The sequence below is a fragment of the Notolepis coatsorum genome (assembly GCF_963971535.1).
Source record: "Notolepis coatsorum genome assembly, chromosome: 1".
Lineage (NCBI taxonomy): Eukaryota > Metazoa > Chordata > Actinopteri > Aulopiformes > Paralepididae > Notolepis > Notolepis coatsorum.
In genome coordinates, this window is record NC_140165.1 from 148,945,410 (window position 1) to 148,963,537 (window position 18,128).

General features: G+C 43.9%; 1 protein-coding gene across 1 annotated transcript in view; it reads left to right on the top strand.

The window, feature by feature from the left end:
- LOC311233421 (transmembrane protein 132D) overlaps positions 1-18,128 on the top strand; it is a gene marked incomplete at its 3' end in the record, with an annotated part of 60,562 nt that overhangs the window by 26,574 nt on the left and 15,860 nt on the right. The window contains exon 3 of the mRNA XM_084320388.1: positions 14,137-14,274. Coding sequence (XP_084176514.1) covers positions 14,137-14,274 — 138 coding nt within the window. The remainder of the gene's footprint in view (positions 1-14,136; positions 14,275-18,128) is intronic.

Sequence of the window (18,128 nt, forward strand, 5' to 3'; positions counted from 1 at the left end):
GGTTAACGTGTGCCTTTTCTGGTTACAGCCGTGTACTGCAGTGAAAGGGTTAAGTTTAGCATGCGGTGGTTGCAATTCCCCGTCCTCCTCGCAGCCGGTCGTACAGTCTCTACTAGGAGGTGGTCCAGAGGGGGGGGGGGGGGGGGGGGGGGTGAGTCTCTACTAGGAGGTGGTCCAGAGGGGGGGGGGAAGGGGTCTCTACTGGGAGACTAGTAGTCACACACACACACACACACACACACACACACACACACACACACACACACACACACACACACACACACATACACACACACACACACACTGTCTCTCTGCTGTCTGTCTCTCTGCTGTCTCTCTCAAAATAGTATAAGTGCTATCTTGGCCCTGAGAGCGTTGCTCTCCGGCTCTGCAGCTGGACCCTTCTCAAATAAGCACGGAAAAGTTTTTAAGCTTATAGCTCCAATTTGGGTCCCAAATTGCGGTACAAATGAAGGACGTGTCTCGGGGAGTGGTCTCTAGTTAATATTATGTTCTCTCTGCAATTAGACTGCCCCTCATTCATTCATTCATCCCTATCTGCTATCTCTGTTCCTGCGAGCGCAGTCAGTGCACCCGATAACGCTATATATACCAATCATTCGGAGAGAAAGACCTATTCCAAATGCTATATTTATAGGGTTTGACAATAATTACACTACTGTCGCTATTTTACAATGAACTATAATGAATTACGGGCCATACAGAACATGCCAGTGTTGAAACTAATGCACAGAAGCTTATTTCCGCGTTGCAATATTCATATTCTACCACCGGGCGCCAGGTACGCACGGCTATGGTAATACATTGATTGATTGCTAACTTTAACAGATTGCAGAATGGGTACAATACAGTATGGCGCAATACACAATTGTTAAGGGGATGCAGACCAGAGAAGGACTTCTTCCCCCATTTTCAATTCATCATAACATTTATGTATGAATTGTAAGATTTCAATAAATATGAACATGTTAATGCTACTACTACATAAACTGAATTTATACTGAATTTGTCTTACACTTTGTTTGTTTGTTTGTTTATTTACACATATAAAAACAATTACATATATAATACAATATAATCCACAAGGGATGTGTAGGAGAATTGCCTAAAAACCCTCAAGGGGCTTGCATGTGGCATTCACCAGGAAGTAAAATTACATTATATCAAGATAAAAAACCAGGTATCTGATTAATTTAATGTAGCAACTAGTTCACCCAGTCCTTGTTGGACTGATAAGTGGTTGCCTAGTGGAGATTTAGGATTCACTGACTGTACACTGTAAGAAAAAAAGCTGCAAGAAAACTAAATGTCTGGCATCTATGGTTTCCAAATACTGGCAAATTACAGTAAAATCAAATACATTTACAGATTAAAACCTTTATTTAATGGTTAATATTTTGATAAAATGTAATTTACTGTATTTTATAGCATTTACACTTAAAGTAGGAAAACAAAAGTAATCTGTAAAATAATACAGTGAATTTCCTTAATACAGGTTTTGACCAGCAGATGGCAGCGACGAGGCAGCACCATTGGGAGGGGGCGGGGCCGGGTGGGAGGGGGCGGGCTGAGGGGGCGGGGCCGGGAGAAGGGGCGGGGCTAAAATGTGCACGTTTTTTCTCCTGCCAATGTTGACAGCTATGATGGTCGGAGCTGTGCGTAAATATAGGCACAAAGTCAAGCACAAGTTCAAACACTGCTTAGAAATGATTGTACGCATGGGTTACGCACATATCTGTGAGTCACTCCAGCATCAGACAACACTCCCCCTCCCCCACATTGTCAGGAAACACTCCCCCTCCCCCACCTTGTCAGGTCATTAGCAGGCCGTGAGCGTCTGGTGCTTAAACAGCTGCCTGTGTGTTTTACCACTGTCTGAATGTCTCATTAAGCTATTATTAATACCCTCTCATCAGCATGATAAACCTGTTATTGGTGCTTATAGTGGGAGTCAAGGGATGTACAAATGTCAATGGTGAAAACAAAGTCAAGTCACAACTGCATCACCGCATTCAACCTGTCATTCTCTGACAGCTTGCTAAAGGTCATAGTGACAGTATCATGCCGCCATCATCCCACTGTTTATGCGAAGGACAATCAGATTGCATCAAATTAATTGAGCCTTTCTTCAATGAACAGGACGCCATACAGTTGGGTCACCAGAGTTAGAGGCCGTGCAGCCTCTTTTTTAAAAAGCCAATGATATCTGACCAGATACCGCTAATGGTCTTTCCTGTTACACTTGTTTTATTTAAAGGGAGCATATGTGAGAACCACAATGTAGATCCAAGTGCAGAGAGTAGACACAGGAGGCAGATGTAAAAAATTTACAAAAACAAACAGTGGGTCATTTAATGGAGCAGGCAAAAAAGCAGGCAGGCCTACAGGAGGAGACATAATTTACATTTAGCTGATGCTTTTATCTAAAACAACTTACAAAGTGTGTACAAGTCGGTTGAGAGCTTCACTCTGAGTGCATAGCAGTATAGTACTGCTATAGCTATATAGTGCTATATTATATTATACAACGGCATGCAAATTTCTCGATTCTGATTGGCCATTAACACGTCTTTATTGGCAACAATCCACGCTGCTGGCCCAGGACCCGCCCACAACCGACCCACATCACATCACTCCGCCGGATCACAAGAAGGTGGCCAATAATCTTTACAAATGGATATGTTAATGGCGACTAAACGACTAAATATCAAGCGATTCTGTCACAGCGAATGTCTTAGTCGTTTAAACAATGTTGGATGATGTAATTGATGGGTCTTGAATCATTCTGTAACAAAAGAAAAATCGCGGATTGATTGATGGATTAATTTGCGATTTTTTTTTCAATTTCTTTTTCCTTTCGACTGTCAGCGCTCGCTCTAGTCTCCACCCACCGCCACACACCCCCCCCCCACACACACATACACACACACACACACACACACACGCACACACACACACACACGCACGCACACGCACGCACACACACACACACACACACTCTGCCTGCAACGCGGGGGATAGTCAGAGAGCTGGGTGCTGCGCTGTTCTAAGTGAGCATGGCCTATTGAGTTGATTGATTGATTGATTGATTGCTAATTTTATTACTGTACGCTTGGTTTCCAACTGGTTAAGTTTAGGCCCTCTACAGTAGGTTTAAAAAAATAAATAAAAGAATAGGGCGAAGAAAACGTTTTTTTCCTATAGGGCAAAGAAGACTTTTTAATTTGTTTTACCTACTTTATATAGAAGCATCTAAGAATGAAGTTCTATGGAAAGTAGGTCTGCATTCCCTTAACAATTGTGTGTATTGAGCCGTACTGTATTGTACCCATTCTGCATCTGGTAATAAAATTTTCAATCAATCATTCCAATAATACACAGTTGGATGTGTTAGTTGGTTGGATGCACTTCAAGCTGCTTCCACATGAGGCAACTTCTCTCAATCATTCCAATAATACACAGTTGGATGTGTTAGTTTGGTTGGATGCACTTCAAGCTGCTTCCACATGGAGGCAACTTGTCTTTTTTGTAGTTGTGGGAACTACTTTTTCTGGCGGATGGTTTTTTCAATAAATCTTCGATTAATGTGTGTTTATTGTATAGAAATAAGGTTGGATGAATCTGGCAGTTGTATAAAAGCTTTACATCACTTGCAGTCGTGATTTGTGACCAATAAACCATGCCTAGGGGGGTCTAACGACCCTCGGCTGCGCCTCGGGCCTAACGACCATCCCTAGGCATGGTTTATTGGTCACAAACCACTCCTGCGCGTGATGTAATGCTTAAGTACATAATAGTAAAAGGGAAGCAAGAAGGTTTGTTTTTTTAGTTGATGGCGGAAGATTGGGCTGGTTTCAGCGGTCCTGACTGGTGGGAAGTTTGTTCCACCACCGTGGAACCAGGATGCCTGAATACTTTTACCAATGGATTTCCAGTTCCGCGTTCGCGTTCTGCGCTCTGATTGGCCACTGACGTTTCTGGTCGCGCCAATCGTGTGACTGAAAGTTCTGCCACCGGTTAAGCTTAGGCACTCTTTCGAAGTTGGTTAAGGTTAGAGTTTGTCTTAGAGCAGGGCGATAGAACACCAGCCCTGATTCCAAACTCTAACCTTAACCAACTTCGAAAGAGTCGCCTAAGCTTAACCAGTGATAAACTAGGCGTTAGGTAGTTTGCTGCTGTTCGAGGCGGAAATGGGCGCGTCACGCGATTGGGCGCACATGTCACATGACCAGAAACGTCAGTGGCCAATCAGATCGCACCAGAAACGTCAGTGGCCAATCAGATCGCAGAACGCGAACGCTTAGTTTCAGAATGCGTCTAGTACGATCGCGACACGTAGAAGTATTGACTGACTGTGGGAAACAGACATAAGTACAACAGGGGGTGATGACTGAGTGACGACAGCTGGTGATACAGAGCGCATGAAGGAGACACACAGGGACATCTGCAGGACCTAGGTGGAAACACAAGAGGAGGGACTAGGGGAGGGGTGACAGGGTTAGTACTGGAGCCGGCAGTCACCGCTGTGACGGCAATTATGGTAATAAAAATCCACGAGCTCCCCTATCAACAAGATACTGTATCAGTGAGTACTTGCCAGGGAGCCTAATCACTCATCTGCATGGCAAATAGGACTTTCACATTCATTTGCTATGCTCTGGCCCCAGCCATCTGGCAGGAACATTGGCCTAAAAGTCTCCCTAACTCCCTCAACTGCTGTATAAGTATGACAAGCACGTGGCTGATGGCTGGCCATCAGACTGGTTAAGCGATGGATATTTGCTTGCATAATTAACGGTTGCATCTGTTTCTGATTGCATTGGGGTTCACCAGTGGCACCGTGGCACTGCGGAGAGGCATTCACAAAGCCATAGATGGGAACACAAATTCTATCAGTGGGGCAATTATATACCCTATGCAGTGCCTCTATAGCAGCCTTGATGATTGAGTACATCTGGCCCACCCTGTCCCATTCTGACTTACACAGAACATACATTTCATCTGGGCACAGACCATTGGCTACAGAACAGGCTCAAACCTTTGACTTCTCTGTCTTCCATATGGTTGTTTTCCTGGCATTTGAAGGGTCCCCCCCCCCCCCCTTGGTCAAATCAGTTGTGCAATAGTCAATTTTGGTGAGTTGTTTCTATACAATTCACTTATGACATTTAGGTAACATTAATGAACAAAGGAGACAACTACAGTATGTAAGTAGTAAACCTATTTTTCTTTTTATTCCAGTCGATCACAATGATCCTGATCATACTACGGAGTGCTCACTGCATTCGTGAGAGAGAGAGAGAGATAGGGAGAGAGAGAGAGACTCATTACACGCGCGACACGAGTCTCGGAGCGTACGGCGTTCTGAGAGAGAGAGAGAGAGAGAGAGGGAGAGAGCCGCGGTGCCTTTTATTATCGCGGCTATTTTATTATCTTCTACTTTATTCTATTTACTATCGAAGCGGGCATGACCAGTGGCCACCCTCATTTCACTGTATGCCTTGTATGTATGTGACAAATAAACCTCTTGAATCTTGAATCTTGCCATATTCAATCAGTTTCAGTAACTACAGAACAGTATATATTGTTATAGACTCATTTGTTTTGCTGCATCATGTTGGAAGAGCCTCGAGCCGCCGCGTCAGCGTGTCACGCTTAACAGTTTGAGTGCCAGCCATTTAACATTGGAAACCCCGTTGAATGCCAGCACCCACTTCAATGATAGCGTTGTGAACGCATATTCTGTCATGGTTCCGGCCAGGGATCATGCCCGAACAATATGAACAGTGGTTTTCTGCCGCCCTCTGGTGGCCAAACGCAGCAGCTCCAGATATTGGACCTTATCAGGCCTTTAGTCCTAGGTCTTCTGGATATCTTTAATACTGTGTTTTCTCTGTTCATGTTGTGTGGTGCGTTTTAGCTTGTGTTTAAAAGGTTTTATCTTTTCATATGTTTCCTTTAAAGTTTCATCCCTTTACATTAAGTGTTGATATCTTTACATATGTTCCTTTAAGGGTTCATTCCTTTACATATGTTTTCATTAAGTGTTGATATCTTTACATATGTTTTCTTTAAGGGTTGTTCCTTTACATACATATGATTTCCTTTAACACTTTGATCGCCATGGTTAAATTCATAATTTACCATCCCTAGCCAGCTCTATTTGTCTATGGAGAAGTTCCCCTTCTTTGCAGGGCTATAACTTTTTAAATTCTATTGCTAAATTGACATTATTATGGCCCATTCAATGTCCTATATCCATTGTTCAGGGTGTAGCAACGTTAAACTTTTTCATTCACATATTCATACTAAAATATGGTCTAAAGTATAAGTATGTTTTTATCGTTTTCTGCAGCTTTCTCCAGAACTTGATTTATAGCCCCAAATGCATTATATTGATGATCAAATACAGTTTGGTAGCGATCGGTGCCAGATGAAAAATTTCAACTGGAGGTACTTCTAGAAGTTACTACGTATCATCTGATATTGACCGGATGGGCGGGGGGTCGTTTTTAATTCCGTGGGCAGCGTTAGATGATTCATCTAGTGTGGGTCATATGATCATCATAGCAGTTTATATCGAACACGGTAATAATACACGCTAAAACTCACCCCAGTCTCCTCGGGCCGTTGGGCAATCAGCGTGGAGTAGACAGTTTTCGATTATGGGATGTTGATCCTGATGAACCATTTCCAGGTTGTATAATACTATATACGTCCAAATAACGTTGTTTATTGAGTTAGGGCGAGCGATTGATTATCCAGTGTGTTGAGATAGAGTCCTGCTAATGATCGCGAGTGCCCGGACGAAATATGGATGAGCACTTCCTGTTTGACGAGTCACTTCCTGTTGGCGATCTGCCGATCGGCCACCAGATGGCGCTATTGAACCGCTAGAGAGTTGAGTGGAGCTCAGCTGTACATCTCAGGTCCCCGGAGGAGAAATATGATTTCGATCACAGATTTTTGAAATATTGATATCAAAGACGAGTTACGGCGTCTTCGGCAGAATGAGCATGGCTAGGAAAGACGTCCAAAGGCGTTTTCGGCGACCATAGTGTTAAGATATCTCCCTTACACATGCTTTTATCTATGATGTGAGTTCTTTTACTAATTGCTTTGTGTTTACCAGTCTTGGCCATGCCTGACCTTATTCCAGCTGGCACTTATTAGTAATCACGGGCAGTATATAGACCTGCCCGTTCCTCACATTCATTGTCGTGCCATTGTTTTGTTTCTCCACAGTTGTGTTCGGTCACGTACTCACCTTGTCACCAGTGTTTCCCCATGAGTCCGTTCCTCTTAGTCCATATTTTTCCAGCACTGCTGAGTTTGTTTTCGGGTTGTACAGTTCGCTTTTGTTTTGCTACCGTTTGCAACGTGTATCTTTGTCGCAACTGTAAAGTAAAAGCCTGTTCACTTCATTCCGTCGTCTCAGTCTCTTAAATGACCAAGTATGGCTTTGTCAGTATTCCAATGTACAGTGTACAGTGTCCCCCCCCTACCCAACCCCCCCCCCCCCCACCTCCAATGTACAGCCCCCACCCACCCACCCAACCCCACCCCACCCACCCAACCTCCTCCAATGTACAGTTTCTACGTCAAATGTATATACACTCTTTTTCTGGACACTTTTGTATCACAAACAGTACTGTATTTGCAAATCTGATTTGTCATAAATGTATAGATGTCTATCTGTATGTCATGTATGTCATATATGTTATGATGAATTGAAAATGGGGGACCCTGATGTAAACAAGACGAAAGTCTTTCTCTGGTCTGCATCCCCTTAACAATTGTATGTATTGAGCTGTACTGTACTGTACCCATTCTGCAATCTGTTAATAAACTTTTCAATCAATCAATCAATCTCTGCTTGTGTTACCTGCATTTGGGGTCTCCTCTTCTATACCACGCCGAACCCTCACATATTCTCTGTCTTAAATTATGGCTGTGTCTAATCTGCCTGTCGCTTATCAATGACTTGTTTGCTGTCAACATTGTCGAAACGGAGTGTTTTTTCATCGGTTCATTTTCGTTTTATAGCATTTTGAAAAGCCCTCGTTTTCAAGGAAAATATATAGATTCCGTGATAAACGGCATTTACTGGAATATTCTAGCATACACAAAAACATTGTCATTTTTCTGCCTATTTATGAATCGTTTTCAAATAAACGCTAGATTATCGATAGTATATGTGTGTACTTATGCACGCTATAGAGGCGGGCTGAAAATATATTCTCTCATTTCCTCATCTGCGATCACCGCACACACACACACACACGCATAGGGCAAAAGCTTATATCTCCGTGAAAACAGGTCTGATTATCCTAAGACTGGTAAAATAAATTCCTTACCTGAGATCAGATGTTATCCAAAAAGATTATTCCAATTCCTGATCGCCATTCCAAATATCGATCACGCTTATTGATTACAGTGTTGATACTGTAATCAGCTAAATGACTAAATGTAAATGTAAATACATAATCCACGCTGTTCTGATGGCCGGCGATCACTTGGTCTCTTCAGATGCCTCGACGGAAAAGTTAAATGAGGAAACTGACCACTCCCCCTGCATCAGTGTAAAGTAATGGGGTGCAGTACCACAGGGAGAGACGATAGGGGGCGGTATCTTCCCAATTGAGCTCAGAGAGACTCTGCAGCACTAACCCGAGGCTCGATTGATGAAATATGAATTCAAATCGCCAATAAAAAAAACGGCAAACAGACGCTATATAGCGTCGGGGGCACTCAAAGGTCGGCATGAACTAACGACAAAAAGCGTCCGTGGCAACCAAAGTGTTAACCCTTCGAGTTGTGGTCCGGGCTTGAACTTTCCATAAAAGTTTATAAATCCATTTAGTTAGATTCAACACTGTCTGAATGTACAGTATCTTGTGATTATTATCAATTTCCGACAACAACTACTAGCCGAGCATATGCATGGTGGTATTTTCCTGGTGGACCCTCGACGTGATTCGGGACATGATGTCACGTGCCACGCTCAGCCAATAGAGGGACTACTTTGAGCGTTAGAGAAAAGCGCCCTCGGATATCATATTTGAAGACGCTGATTGGATAAAATGTTGTTGCATGTTGCCCTGTGAGTTGCGCACTGACGCTGGCGCTGATGTCTAGCGCCAGAGAAAAGAGAGGGGAGGGGGCCAGGGGGGGTGAATAGGATGCAGAAACAATTCTTTCTTCTTCTTCATTCCACCAGCCCTAGCGCCCTCTATGAACCAGCCGCCACTGTGTGATTGTGTGGGTGGTTGTCTATTGAGTGAGTGAGTGAGTGAGTGAGTGAGTGAGTGAGTGAGTGAGTGAGTGAGTGAGTGAGTGAGTGAGTGAGTGAGTGAGTGAGTGAGTGAGTGGGTGAGTGGGTGGGTGGGTGGGTGGGTGGGTGGGTGGGTGGGTGGGTGAGTGAGTGAGTGAGTGAGTGAGTGAGTGAGTGAGTGAGTGAGTGAGTGAGTGAGTGAGTGAGTGAGTGAGTAAGTGCATGTTTGTGTGAGCAAACGAATCAGGTTGCTTGGCTCTAGGGTATGCAACCAAACACTGCCTGATAACAGGCCAAACCCCTGATCGCCTGAAATATATCTCATAACAGTAATTATGAAATATGGAGGACGGCAGAGGTGCGTGCTTCAGAGGGCTGGCTTGTGATGCTACAGTAACACACTATATGAAGTGCATTATACCTCAGTCACTGAGGGAATGAGCAGCGGAGGGCAGTTCACAGCCGATCGACCGTGACACAACCAACCATGTGATATTTGAGCCAATTGCAGACAGGGGGGGGGGGGGTCTGAGACTGCACACACACACCGTGTCAAACTCAGAACCTGTGCTTTGTCTCTTGTTTGAAAAATTCCTTTTTGCTCAAAAAGTTCTACTTTGCCGTGACAGTATTTACCCCTGTGAGTGTGTGAAGAAGAGCATGTAAAGATGCAGAAGCAGTGGTGCCACTCAGGCCTCGCCTGGTCAGAAGTGAGATCGATGGCTGGAGCAGCACCTGAGAGCAGCTTTTCTCACACACTGTCAGCTTTGGTCTCTGCAGCCATCCATCTTCCCTGCCCTGGTGCTCACGAACCCAGACCCACAGCCGGTGGCTTCCTGCTCTCAACCACTTGTGAAAAAATGCACGTTCTCGTTCTTCTTCTTCTTCTTCTTCTTCTTCTTCTTCTTCTTCTTCTTCTTCTTCTTCTTCTTCTTCTTCTTCTTCTTCTTCTTCTTCTTCTTCTTCTTCTTCTTCTTCTTCTTCTTCTTCTTCTCCTTCTCTCATTGCTGGGGGTTTACCCTGAAGCCAAAGGGGATAACATGATCTTGTAAGCGTCTCTTCTTATTAGTTAAAGCCTGCTCCACTCCGGCTAAACACACCTAGGTGTTTGATCGAGAGTGGTTGTGTATTATTCAGAAGGCCATTACTAGATTAACAGGTCTCCCATTGCTTTATATCCAGACTAGCATGACATCATGCTTACAACATCGATTGTAACAGATTCATATTCTTGGTCATGATGCTCAGCTGTGTATGTGTGTGTGTGTGTGTGTGTGTGTGTGTGTGTGTGTGTGTGTGTGTGTGTGTGTGTGTGTGTGTGTGTGTGTGTGTGTGTGTGTGTGTGTGTGTGTGTGTGTGTGTGTGTGTGTGTGTGTGTGTGTGTGTGTGTGTGTGTGTGTGTGTGTGTGTGTGTGTGTGTGTGTGTGTGTGTGTGTGTGTGCATGTGTGTGGAGTGTTGGGCGTGTGTTATGTGACAAAAGACCGCCCGTCTCGTCCCCAGCTCCGCCTTATGAAAGAGGAGAGAGACATGTATGTGCGTGCACGTGGCGTTTGGCCTTGGCCCATATTACGACTGCACAACTGGGTGTACTCCCTGTAACAGGTTGTGTGATATCGCACCTCAATTGCCACACAGTCTTTGTCTTGGATATGCAAAAGCGGGCTGGTGTCTTGCTTCACCTGGGCAGCTCTCAGCAACAGGCCTTTAAATAAAATTGGAAAATGACATGAGTGTGTGTTGGGACTGAGAATTTCTTCGATTGTATTTTGATAATGTGAGGAAAATGTTATCTATGTCGATCTGTGTTAAATCTCTGCAGACTTTGTGGAGACTGTGGCTTCACCCCCCCCCCCCCCACACACACACACACACAAGGACACAGGCATGCACCCCTCCCATATGTGTGTGTGGGGGGGGGGGGGGGGGGGGGGGGAGGAGGTGGTTAACAGAAGCTAACATACTTTAAACTCCGGGTCCTGATGGAAAGCGATGGGTGTCTCTTCATGAACCCAGAGAACCAGTCTACCCCTGCCATCTCCTTTTCTGCCCAGTTTGGTCTGACAGCAACATTAGGCCTATTGTGCACTGCGAAGCTGTATGCCAGTTTGCGAACTTCAATGGGAGAGAGGCCAAAATAAATATCGGAGGCAGTTATCAAATATTCCTCCAGCTGATGCTCCTGCTCCTCACTGAAAGCTAGACGGTTTTTCACGTAGCCTACTGGCAGGGATGGGTGGACTTCTTCTCCAGCAACTTATTGCTCATTTATTTTTTAGCAATATCTTGCCAGTGTTCTGTAATTTATACCCAAGTCCTTGCCAGTGCTCCGGATGGACTTGTTATTTAACTTCACCTGCCTGACTGCCCTCAACATGACATCTGGTGGAGTCAGGCCCTTCTTTGTCTTCCTAATGAATGAATGAATGAATGAAAACTTTATTTAACATATTTCAGAATGGGTACAATACAGTACGGCTCAATACACACAAAGAAAATGTGACGACCAACCCCAACTGGAATGTCTTGATAGCATCAAGGCTAACAGCCATCTAACAACTAGTTAGCTAGCTAACAACAATCTAAATCTAAACTATAGCTATCCCTTCACACTTTTTAAGGGTAATAATTGTTTCATTATAAACCAATTGTGTAAAAGCCTAGAAGAAAAATACTGAGGAGCGGAATATTTACAAATGGACATGAAACACACAAAAAGTCCTCTCACCTCAAGTTCAGCTGTTTCACTCCAAAGATGACAATGTAGGTGAACTCTGACCCCAATTCTGGACATTTAAATACCTAAATACAGGACCCTCTGGTGGTGAAATATAATGAATGTGACAACCTACCTGTGTGACAACCATCCCCGTTCTCCCCTATCGTAAGTGCTCTCAGTCAAATGTTTCACATTAGGTTTGATCTTCTTGCCCTAGTTTTAGGGTTTCTCGATTATGGCAAAAATCATAACCCACGATTATTTTGGTCAATATTGAGATTGTGATTATTTAACACGATTACTCGTTGACTTTGGAAATATCATGCATTTATTGAACTTAAAAAAAAACATTGTTTTATCTCGATGATCTTATTTTCATAATTGTTGGAAGCCAAAATGGTAATTGCAAATTGTATTTGATGAATTGCCCCGGCCCTACGTTGTTTGTACTTAAAGAATAATAAATAATAAGTGTTATTCTCCTTTAAGTATTAATATCTCATAGATATTATGACCCCCTATAAGGGGCCACTGTGTCCACTGGGGAGACTGTAAATGTTCAGCCACATACTGCTTATGTGCTTACCATTTACAAATGAGAGACAGAGAGCAATGGAGGGCAATAGTGGGCCAGAGAGAGAGAGAGAGAGAGAGAGAGAGAGAGAGAGATGGAGGGCAAGAGTGGGCCAGGGAGAGAGTTTTAGGAAAGGAGGGCTATAGGAAAGACAAAGTGAAGGAGGGATGAAGAAAAGAAAGAAAAGTAGCCTAAAGATAATCATACTACTCATGTGGACATCACAAAGACGCACATCTGACAGTATGTAGAAGGAGAGATGCAGTCCTCTCCACTTCCAATTCATGTTTTCATGTTTCTAATGAAAGGGGTCTGTGGACCAAATGCTGTCAAGCCTGGAGCAGAGAGGACGCTGCAGAGTGACTGCTGCTCTAAGTCTGATGAATGAGGATACAGTATGTAGTTAGTTCATGGCCCCAAGCTGTGTAGGCCAGCTTCATCATTATGAACCGTGAATCCGCTAGACTTTGAATTGACCATACTTTGTACATTTTGATTCTAGATTTCAGATGGGCAAAAGCAAAGATACAATAAAGATATCTATATTAGTACATTTGGTGGGTTGTTCACCTTATTTATGTGTACAAATGAAAGCTACGATCTGGAATTGATTTGACCATCTAAACTTTTTTTTTTATCCACTTTTTCTCCCATTTTCTATATTTTCTCCCATCCCAATTTCGTATCATCCAATTCAACCCTCCCCTGTCACGAACGCTGTTTCTTGCCTCCCACAAGCCGGCTGCAATGTGGACTAAGTCATACATAGCACAAGTCCCCTCCGGTACCTGAGGTAACAGCAGTCGCATCTTTTCACCTGCACAGCTCGATCTCTCAGTGGCGAGGAGTAACACGTGGGAGGCTCACGCTGCCCCCGACACTTCCTGATTCTACTGCGCAGGCGCACCAACCGACCTGTAGGAGTCGCTGTCCACAACGCCCGATCCCCACCCATCAGTTTCCCACCCCCTAATACGGCCAATGTGTATTAGTACGGACGACCAGCTAAACTGAAAGCAAATGTGGAGCGCTGGGCTCGAACTGACGAGCCCAGTGTCTCCAGCATTTCGTGGCGAGCGCCTTGCCCACTACGCCACGTAGCCGCCCCTTGACCATCTAAACTTTAAGGTATATTAAGTTCATCCAATATGCTCTAGACTAGAGGAATATGTTATTGCCCATCGCAACTCAAAATAAAGGTCTGTTTTACAGCACTTCATTGTTTACACATTTTACCAACATAACATAGCAACTTACCAACAAACCTTTTTACAGCCTCAAAAGTCATGGAAAAGTCATGTTTAGCTGTCATGTGCTGTCAGTTCTTGTTTCAAAGGCTTATATAATACATGAACAAAATATCTTCAGTCCAATAAATCCCTAATGTACTGGCAAAGGCAAAGCTATTACTGTTGCCATACAGCAATCACAGATTGTTACTTTAAACTAGGGAGAGAAACAATTATTAATTTATATGAAATCCATTCACAGATTAGCATGATGGGACATGTCACATTTACCATATTGTTGACCCTTTCCTTACTTGACAGGGCGACAGTGGAGAAAGGTGTGACTTTTCGTGCAGCGACACCCAGCAACTCTTTATTGTGGGACATCACTCTGGACATAGGAGCAGACGGGACCATCGCTGTGATTTGTCAAAGGAAGGCTCCCATTCCTGGAAAAAGGCAAGTTGGACCATTAGTTATAACGCTACAGTGTGAAAATGCTGTGAGATTTTCCAAATGTTGTTTGCCACATTTTCACTTTTTCCTCAAATAAATAAATAAATAAATAAATAAATAAATAAATAAATAAGTTTATTTTATGAAATAAGACATTTATAATGGCATAGTCTCCACGCATGTCATTGTCAATATTATAGAATCTTTGTATATATTATAGAAGATGTGTCATGATCAATGAAAAGAACACTATGTATAAATGAAGAAAGTTGGTGTGAATTTCTTTTATAACTTGTTGATAATTAAGAATTTTGACATTTAGCCAGCCATAACTCACACTCACATAATGAAGCTTAGAATCTGCTGTGGGAGCATAATTATGTATAATTATGTCCATGGAAGGTGGAGCCTATGAGGACAGTATGTATTCAGTAGCTTCTGTGTCTATGTGTGTTTGTGTATGTGTGAGTCCGTGCAATATCTCACAAGCTATAGGGCCGGCCAGCCTGTGCTTTGGCACAGAACGTTACAGAGGCACAAGGATGAGTGTGTAGGAATATGTTTCACATCAGGCAATGGGAATGAATTTATAGCATTTTTTGTTGTTGTCCTTGTCCTGTTCTGCTACAGTATCTGCCTCATTTCCAGATATATAAACTATTTGTTAGAATTAAGCTGTGTCCTCCACCATCACACCTTGTACTTCAGCCACCCCTGCATCCGCTGTTGTTATAGTCTGTGCAGGCATTGTTTCGCCTCCCCCAGCATCTGATTGATTCGAAAAAACAATCTCAACAAACTCAATGAAATCTCAATGAAAACCACAAACTGCATGAAAGCACTCACACACTTCCTGAAGAGGCCACAGCAGACAACATCAAATGTATGTGTACATGTTAAACCTCCTTCATTCATTGGGGGAAAATATTTATTACCCACTATAGCATACAGACTCCACTGAGCACCCATTCTAGTGTAAATATCTCAAATCCTGCCAGCAACAGTTGTGATTGGAGGATCAGGAAAAGAGGGCAGGGTTTGCGATAGGTAAATTCCATTTAGAACCAGTAGAGAGGTATGAAAGCAGCAGTTGGCACCTCACACCTTAGAGAACTAGAGCAGTTGAGCAGCTAAATAGAGTGGGCCAAACTGGGAGAAAAAAAAGTACAGTAACAGCAAGCTAATTAATGGCTACAAGAATAATTGCAGTTATTCTGCATGGCCAAAGGCAGTGCAACCATTAAGTCAATGGTGTTTGACTGGATAGGACACGTTTGAGATATTATTTATATCAAATGTTACTTCTATAACATATAAAGCAGTCCCCAAAAGCAACTATCGATATTACAAACCAAGCTACTCAACAAACTTGAATGGCCATTTTCTAAAAATAAAAGAAATGTCACCTTAACCTTAACCTTATTCTGTCTTTTCTATTTTGTTGTTATTTTATTTGAAAAATACACATTATTTGTCCTATATATTTATTTTTTGATTAGGTTCCTCTTTTGTCAACTTCAACTTATTTAGATTGATTTGTGAGTTATGAAAAAAAAAAAGACGTTAGATGTTAGATGCCTAGAAAATAGTTGGTACATTTTGTTCTTCTCGCTGACTGTATTAACAATGGTACTGTGGCCATGGTCATTCTGCAAAAGATAATACCCATGTCTGACTGTATATTCTATGCACCTATGTGGCAGAATGAAAATAAGAAAAACAGTCTGACAAGGGCTTAGCTGACAAAGCTAATAACGTCAACAACCTCGCGCGATGTGTCGACGTCGGCTGGCCCTCAAGGCCCCGCCACCAGACACCATTTTTTTTATAGAAAAAACAGCAATTTGAACACAGTTCTAATCGCTGCCAATTCCATACCGTGGCGGTACAGGCTTTAGCAGCCCACCAGCCACTCGCCAGGCCGACCCACCCATGGCGTCGGCCGGGCGGGGCACTGTTTCAATATGTCAAAAGCAAAGGACTGATGTTAACACGGAGCACCATTGGTGGTTTCAAACAGCAACCTCCACTGTGGTGTGCACCATGAAAGGGTTAAATGAATAAAAGAACTAAACCACAAAACTGTAGAATGAGCAAACCCATATACACAACGTTAAGGGGAGGCGGACCAGAACGAACTAGTCCCGCCTTCATTCAAAATATTCACAACAGCACACCAGCCCTAGCTTAGCCCATTTACCAAAAAAGGTAAACAAAGCCCCCCCCTGCATACTCCCCCAATAGACACCGATTGACCTTCAGCATGAATGGTTGAGCCGCTCGAGCAGGCGCCGTTGGAACAGCTGTCGTTCAAGACCGCGTTCTTGCTGGCCGTCACCTCCGCTGACGCGTGGGTGTGCTTTGTGCTCTCTCGGTACGTCCAGAGTGCCTGTCTTTCGTCCGATTGCGGTGCCACTCTGCGGCCTAATCCTGCCTTCGTGCCTGTAAATATCCAGAGTTCTTCCGCTCCAGGGATATTGTGGTTCAGGCGTTTCATCCGCCTCCTCACGGTAGTGAGTTAGATGCGGGCCTTCACCTGTCATGTCCGGTCCGTGCTTTGGGAATTACCTCAGCCGTACTCAGGACCTCGGGGTCACCGTTCAGCTTTTTGTCTGTCACGGTGGTTCTCATGCCGGTGAGGCACTATCGAACAACGCCTGTCCCATTGGTTGTGCGAGGGCATTGCCCTCTGCTACACGTTGGCTGGGCAGGATCCCCCTGGGGGCGTCAGGGCGCACTCCACTCGTGGGGTGGCTGCCTCTGTCGCTCTCCTGGGTGGGGCTTCGGTGGAGGATCATGGTCCTCCCCGGGCCCCTTTGTAAGGTTTTACCTCATGGACATGACCGGGGGTTCTGTCTCCCAAGCGGTTCTGGGGTCTGTGGCCTTTCCTGCTTCCCGTCCTTTGGTAGGGTAGCAGGAGTGTGTGGGTATGGGCCACAGTGTGTTAGGTCACACGTGGTTCCGCCTGTGCTGTGTGTTCAAGGGGTTCTAGTTCCCTCTTGTTCGCACTCAGGTGGAGTTGACTGCGCCCCCCCCTTCGTTAGGAAGGATGGGGTGACAGGGCTCCCTGCACCCCTTGATGTGGGCTTACGGGTCCTCAGGGGGTACATCTGTCGGGTCTCGCGTCCGCTCTAACCCATATCTCAATAGGCTTGAGCGGGACGCGATAAGCCATACGAAATATAACGATAGGTTATGTATATAACCTAGTTATATGAGTATTGGCTGAGCGTCCCGCTCTAAGCGGCCCTGAGTCCCCTTTTGAGGGATCTTTTACTGGAACGGGATTTTGGCGAGGAAGGGTGTTTGGTGACCATGACCATGGTCTTATAGGCTACGCCTCCATAGAGGCGGGACCCGGTCAGGTGTGGGTGTATAAGTTGTGTTCGTGGTGGTGTACAGTAGGTACAAGGAGATAAGGGGTATCTCAATAGGCTTGAGCGGAACGCTCAGCCAATACTCATATAACTAGGTTATATACATAACCTATTGTTAAATATATTATAGTTGTGTGGAACAGTGTGAACACCAAAATACCTAGTTTAAACTATGGCACTATGACACCCGAAAAGACTGGATACAATATAATCAAGTATTTCCCAAAACCTAATGCAGCCATTGTTGCTAGTGTTTATAGCAAATACTTAACTGAAATAATTAACTTCATCCAAATGGGGCTAATAGGTAATACCCCTGCTGTGATCAGCAGCTACATTTAAATGGCTTTTAAAGTAATCTCCACTGCGGTCAGTATTTCTAATGTACATATCAGCCTGGAAATGTGTTTCTTCACAAAGATGAGTTCATTCTCGTTGGTTATTTGAACTGAAACTGTTTATCATGACCAATATTGGAAA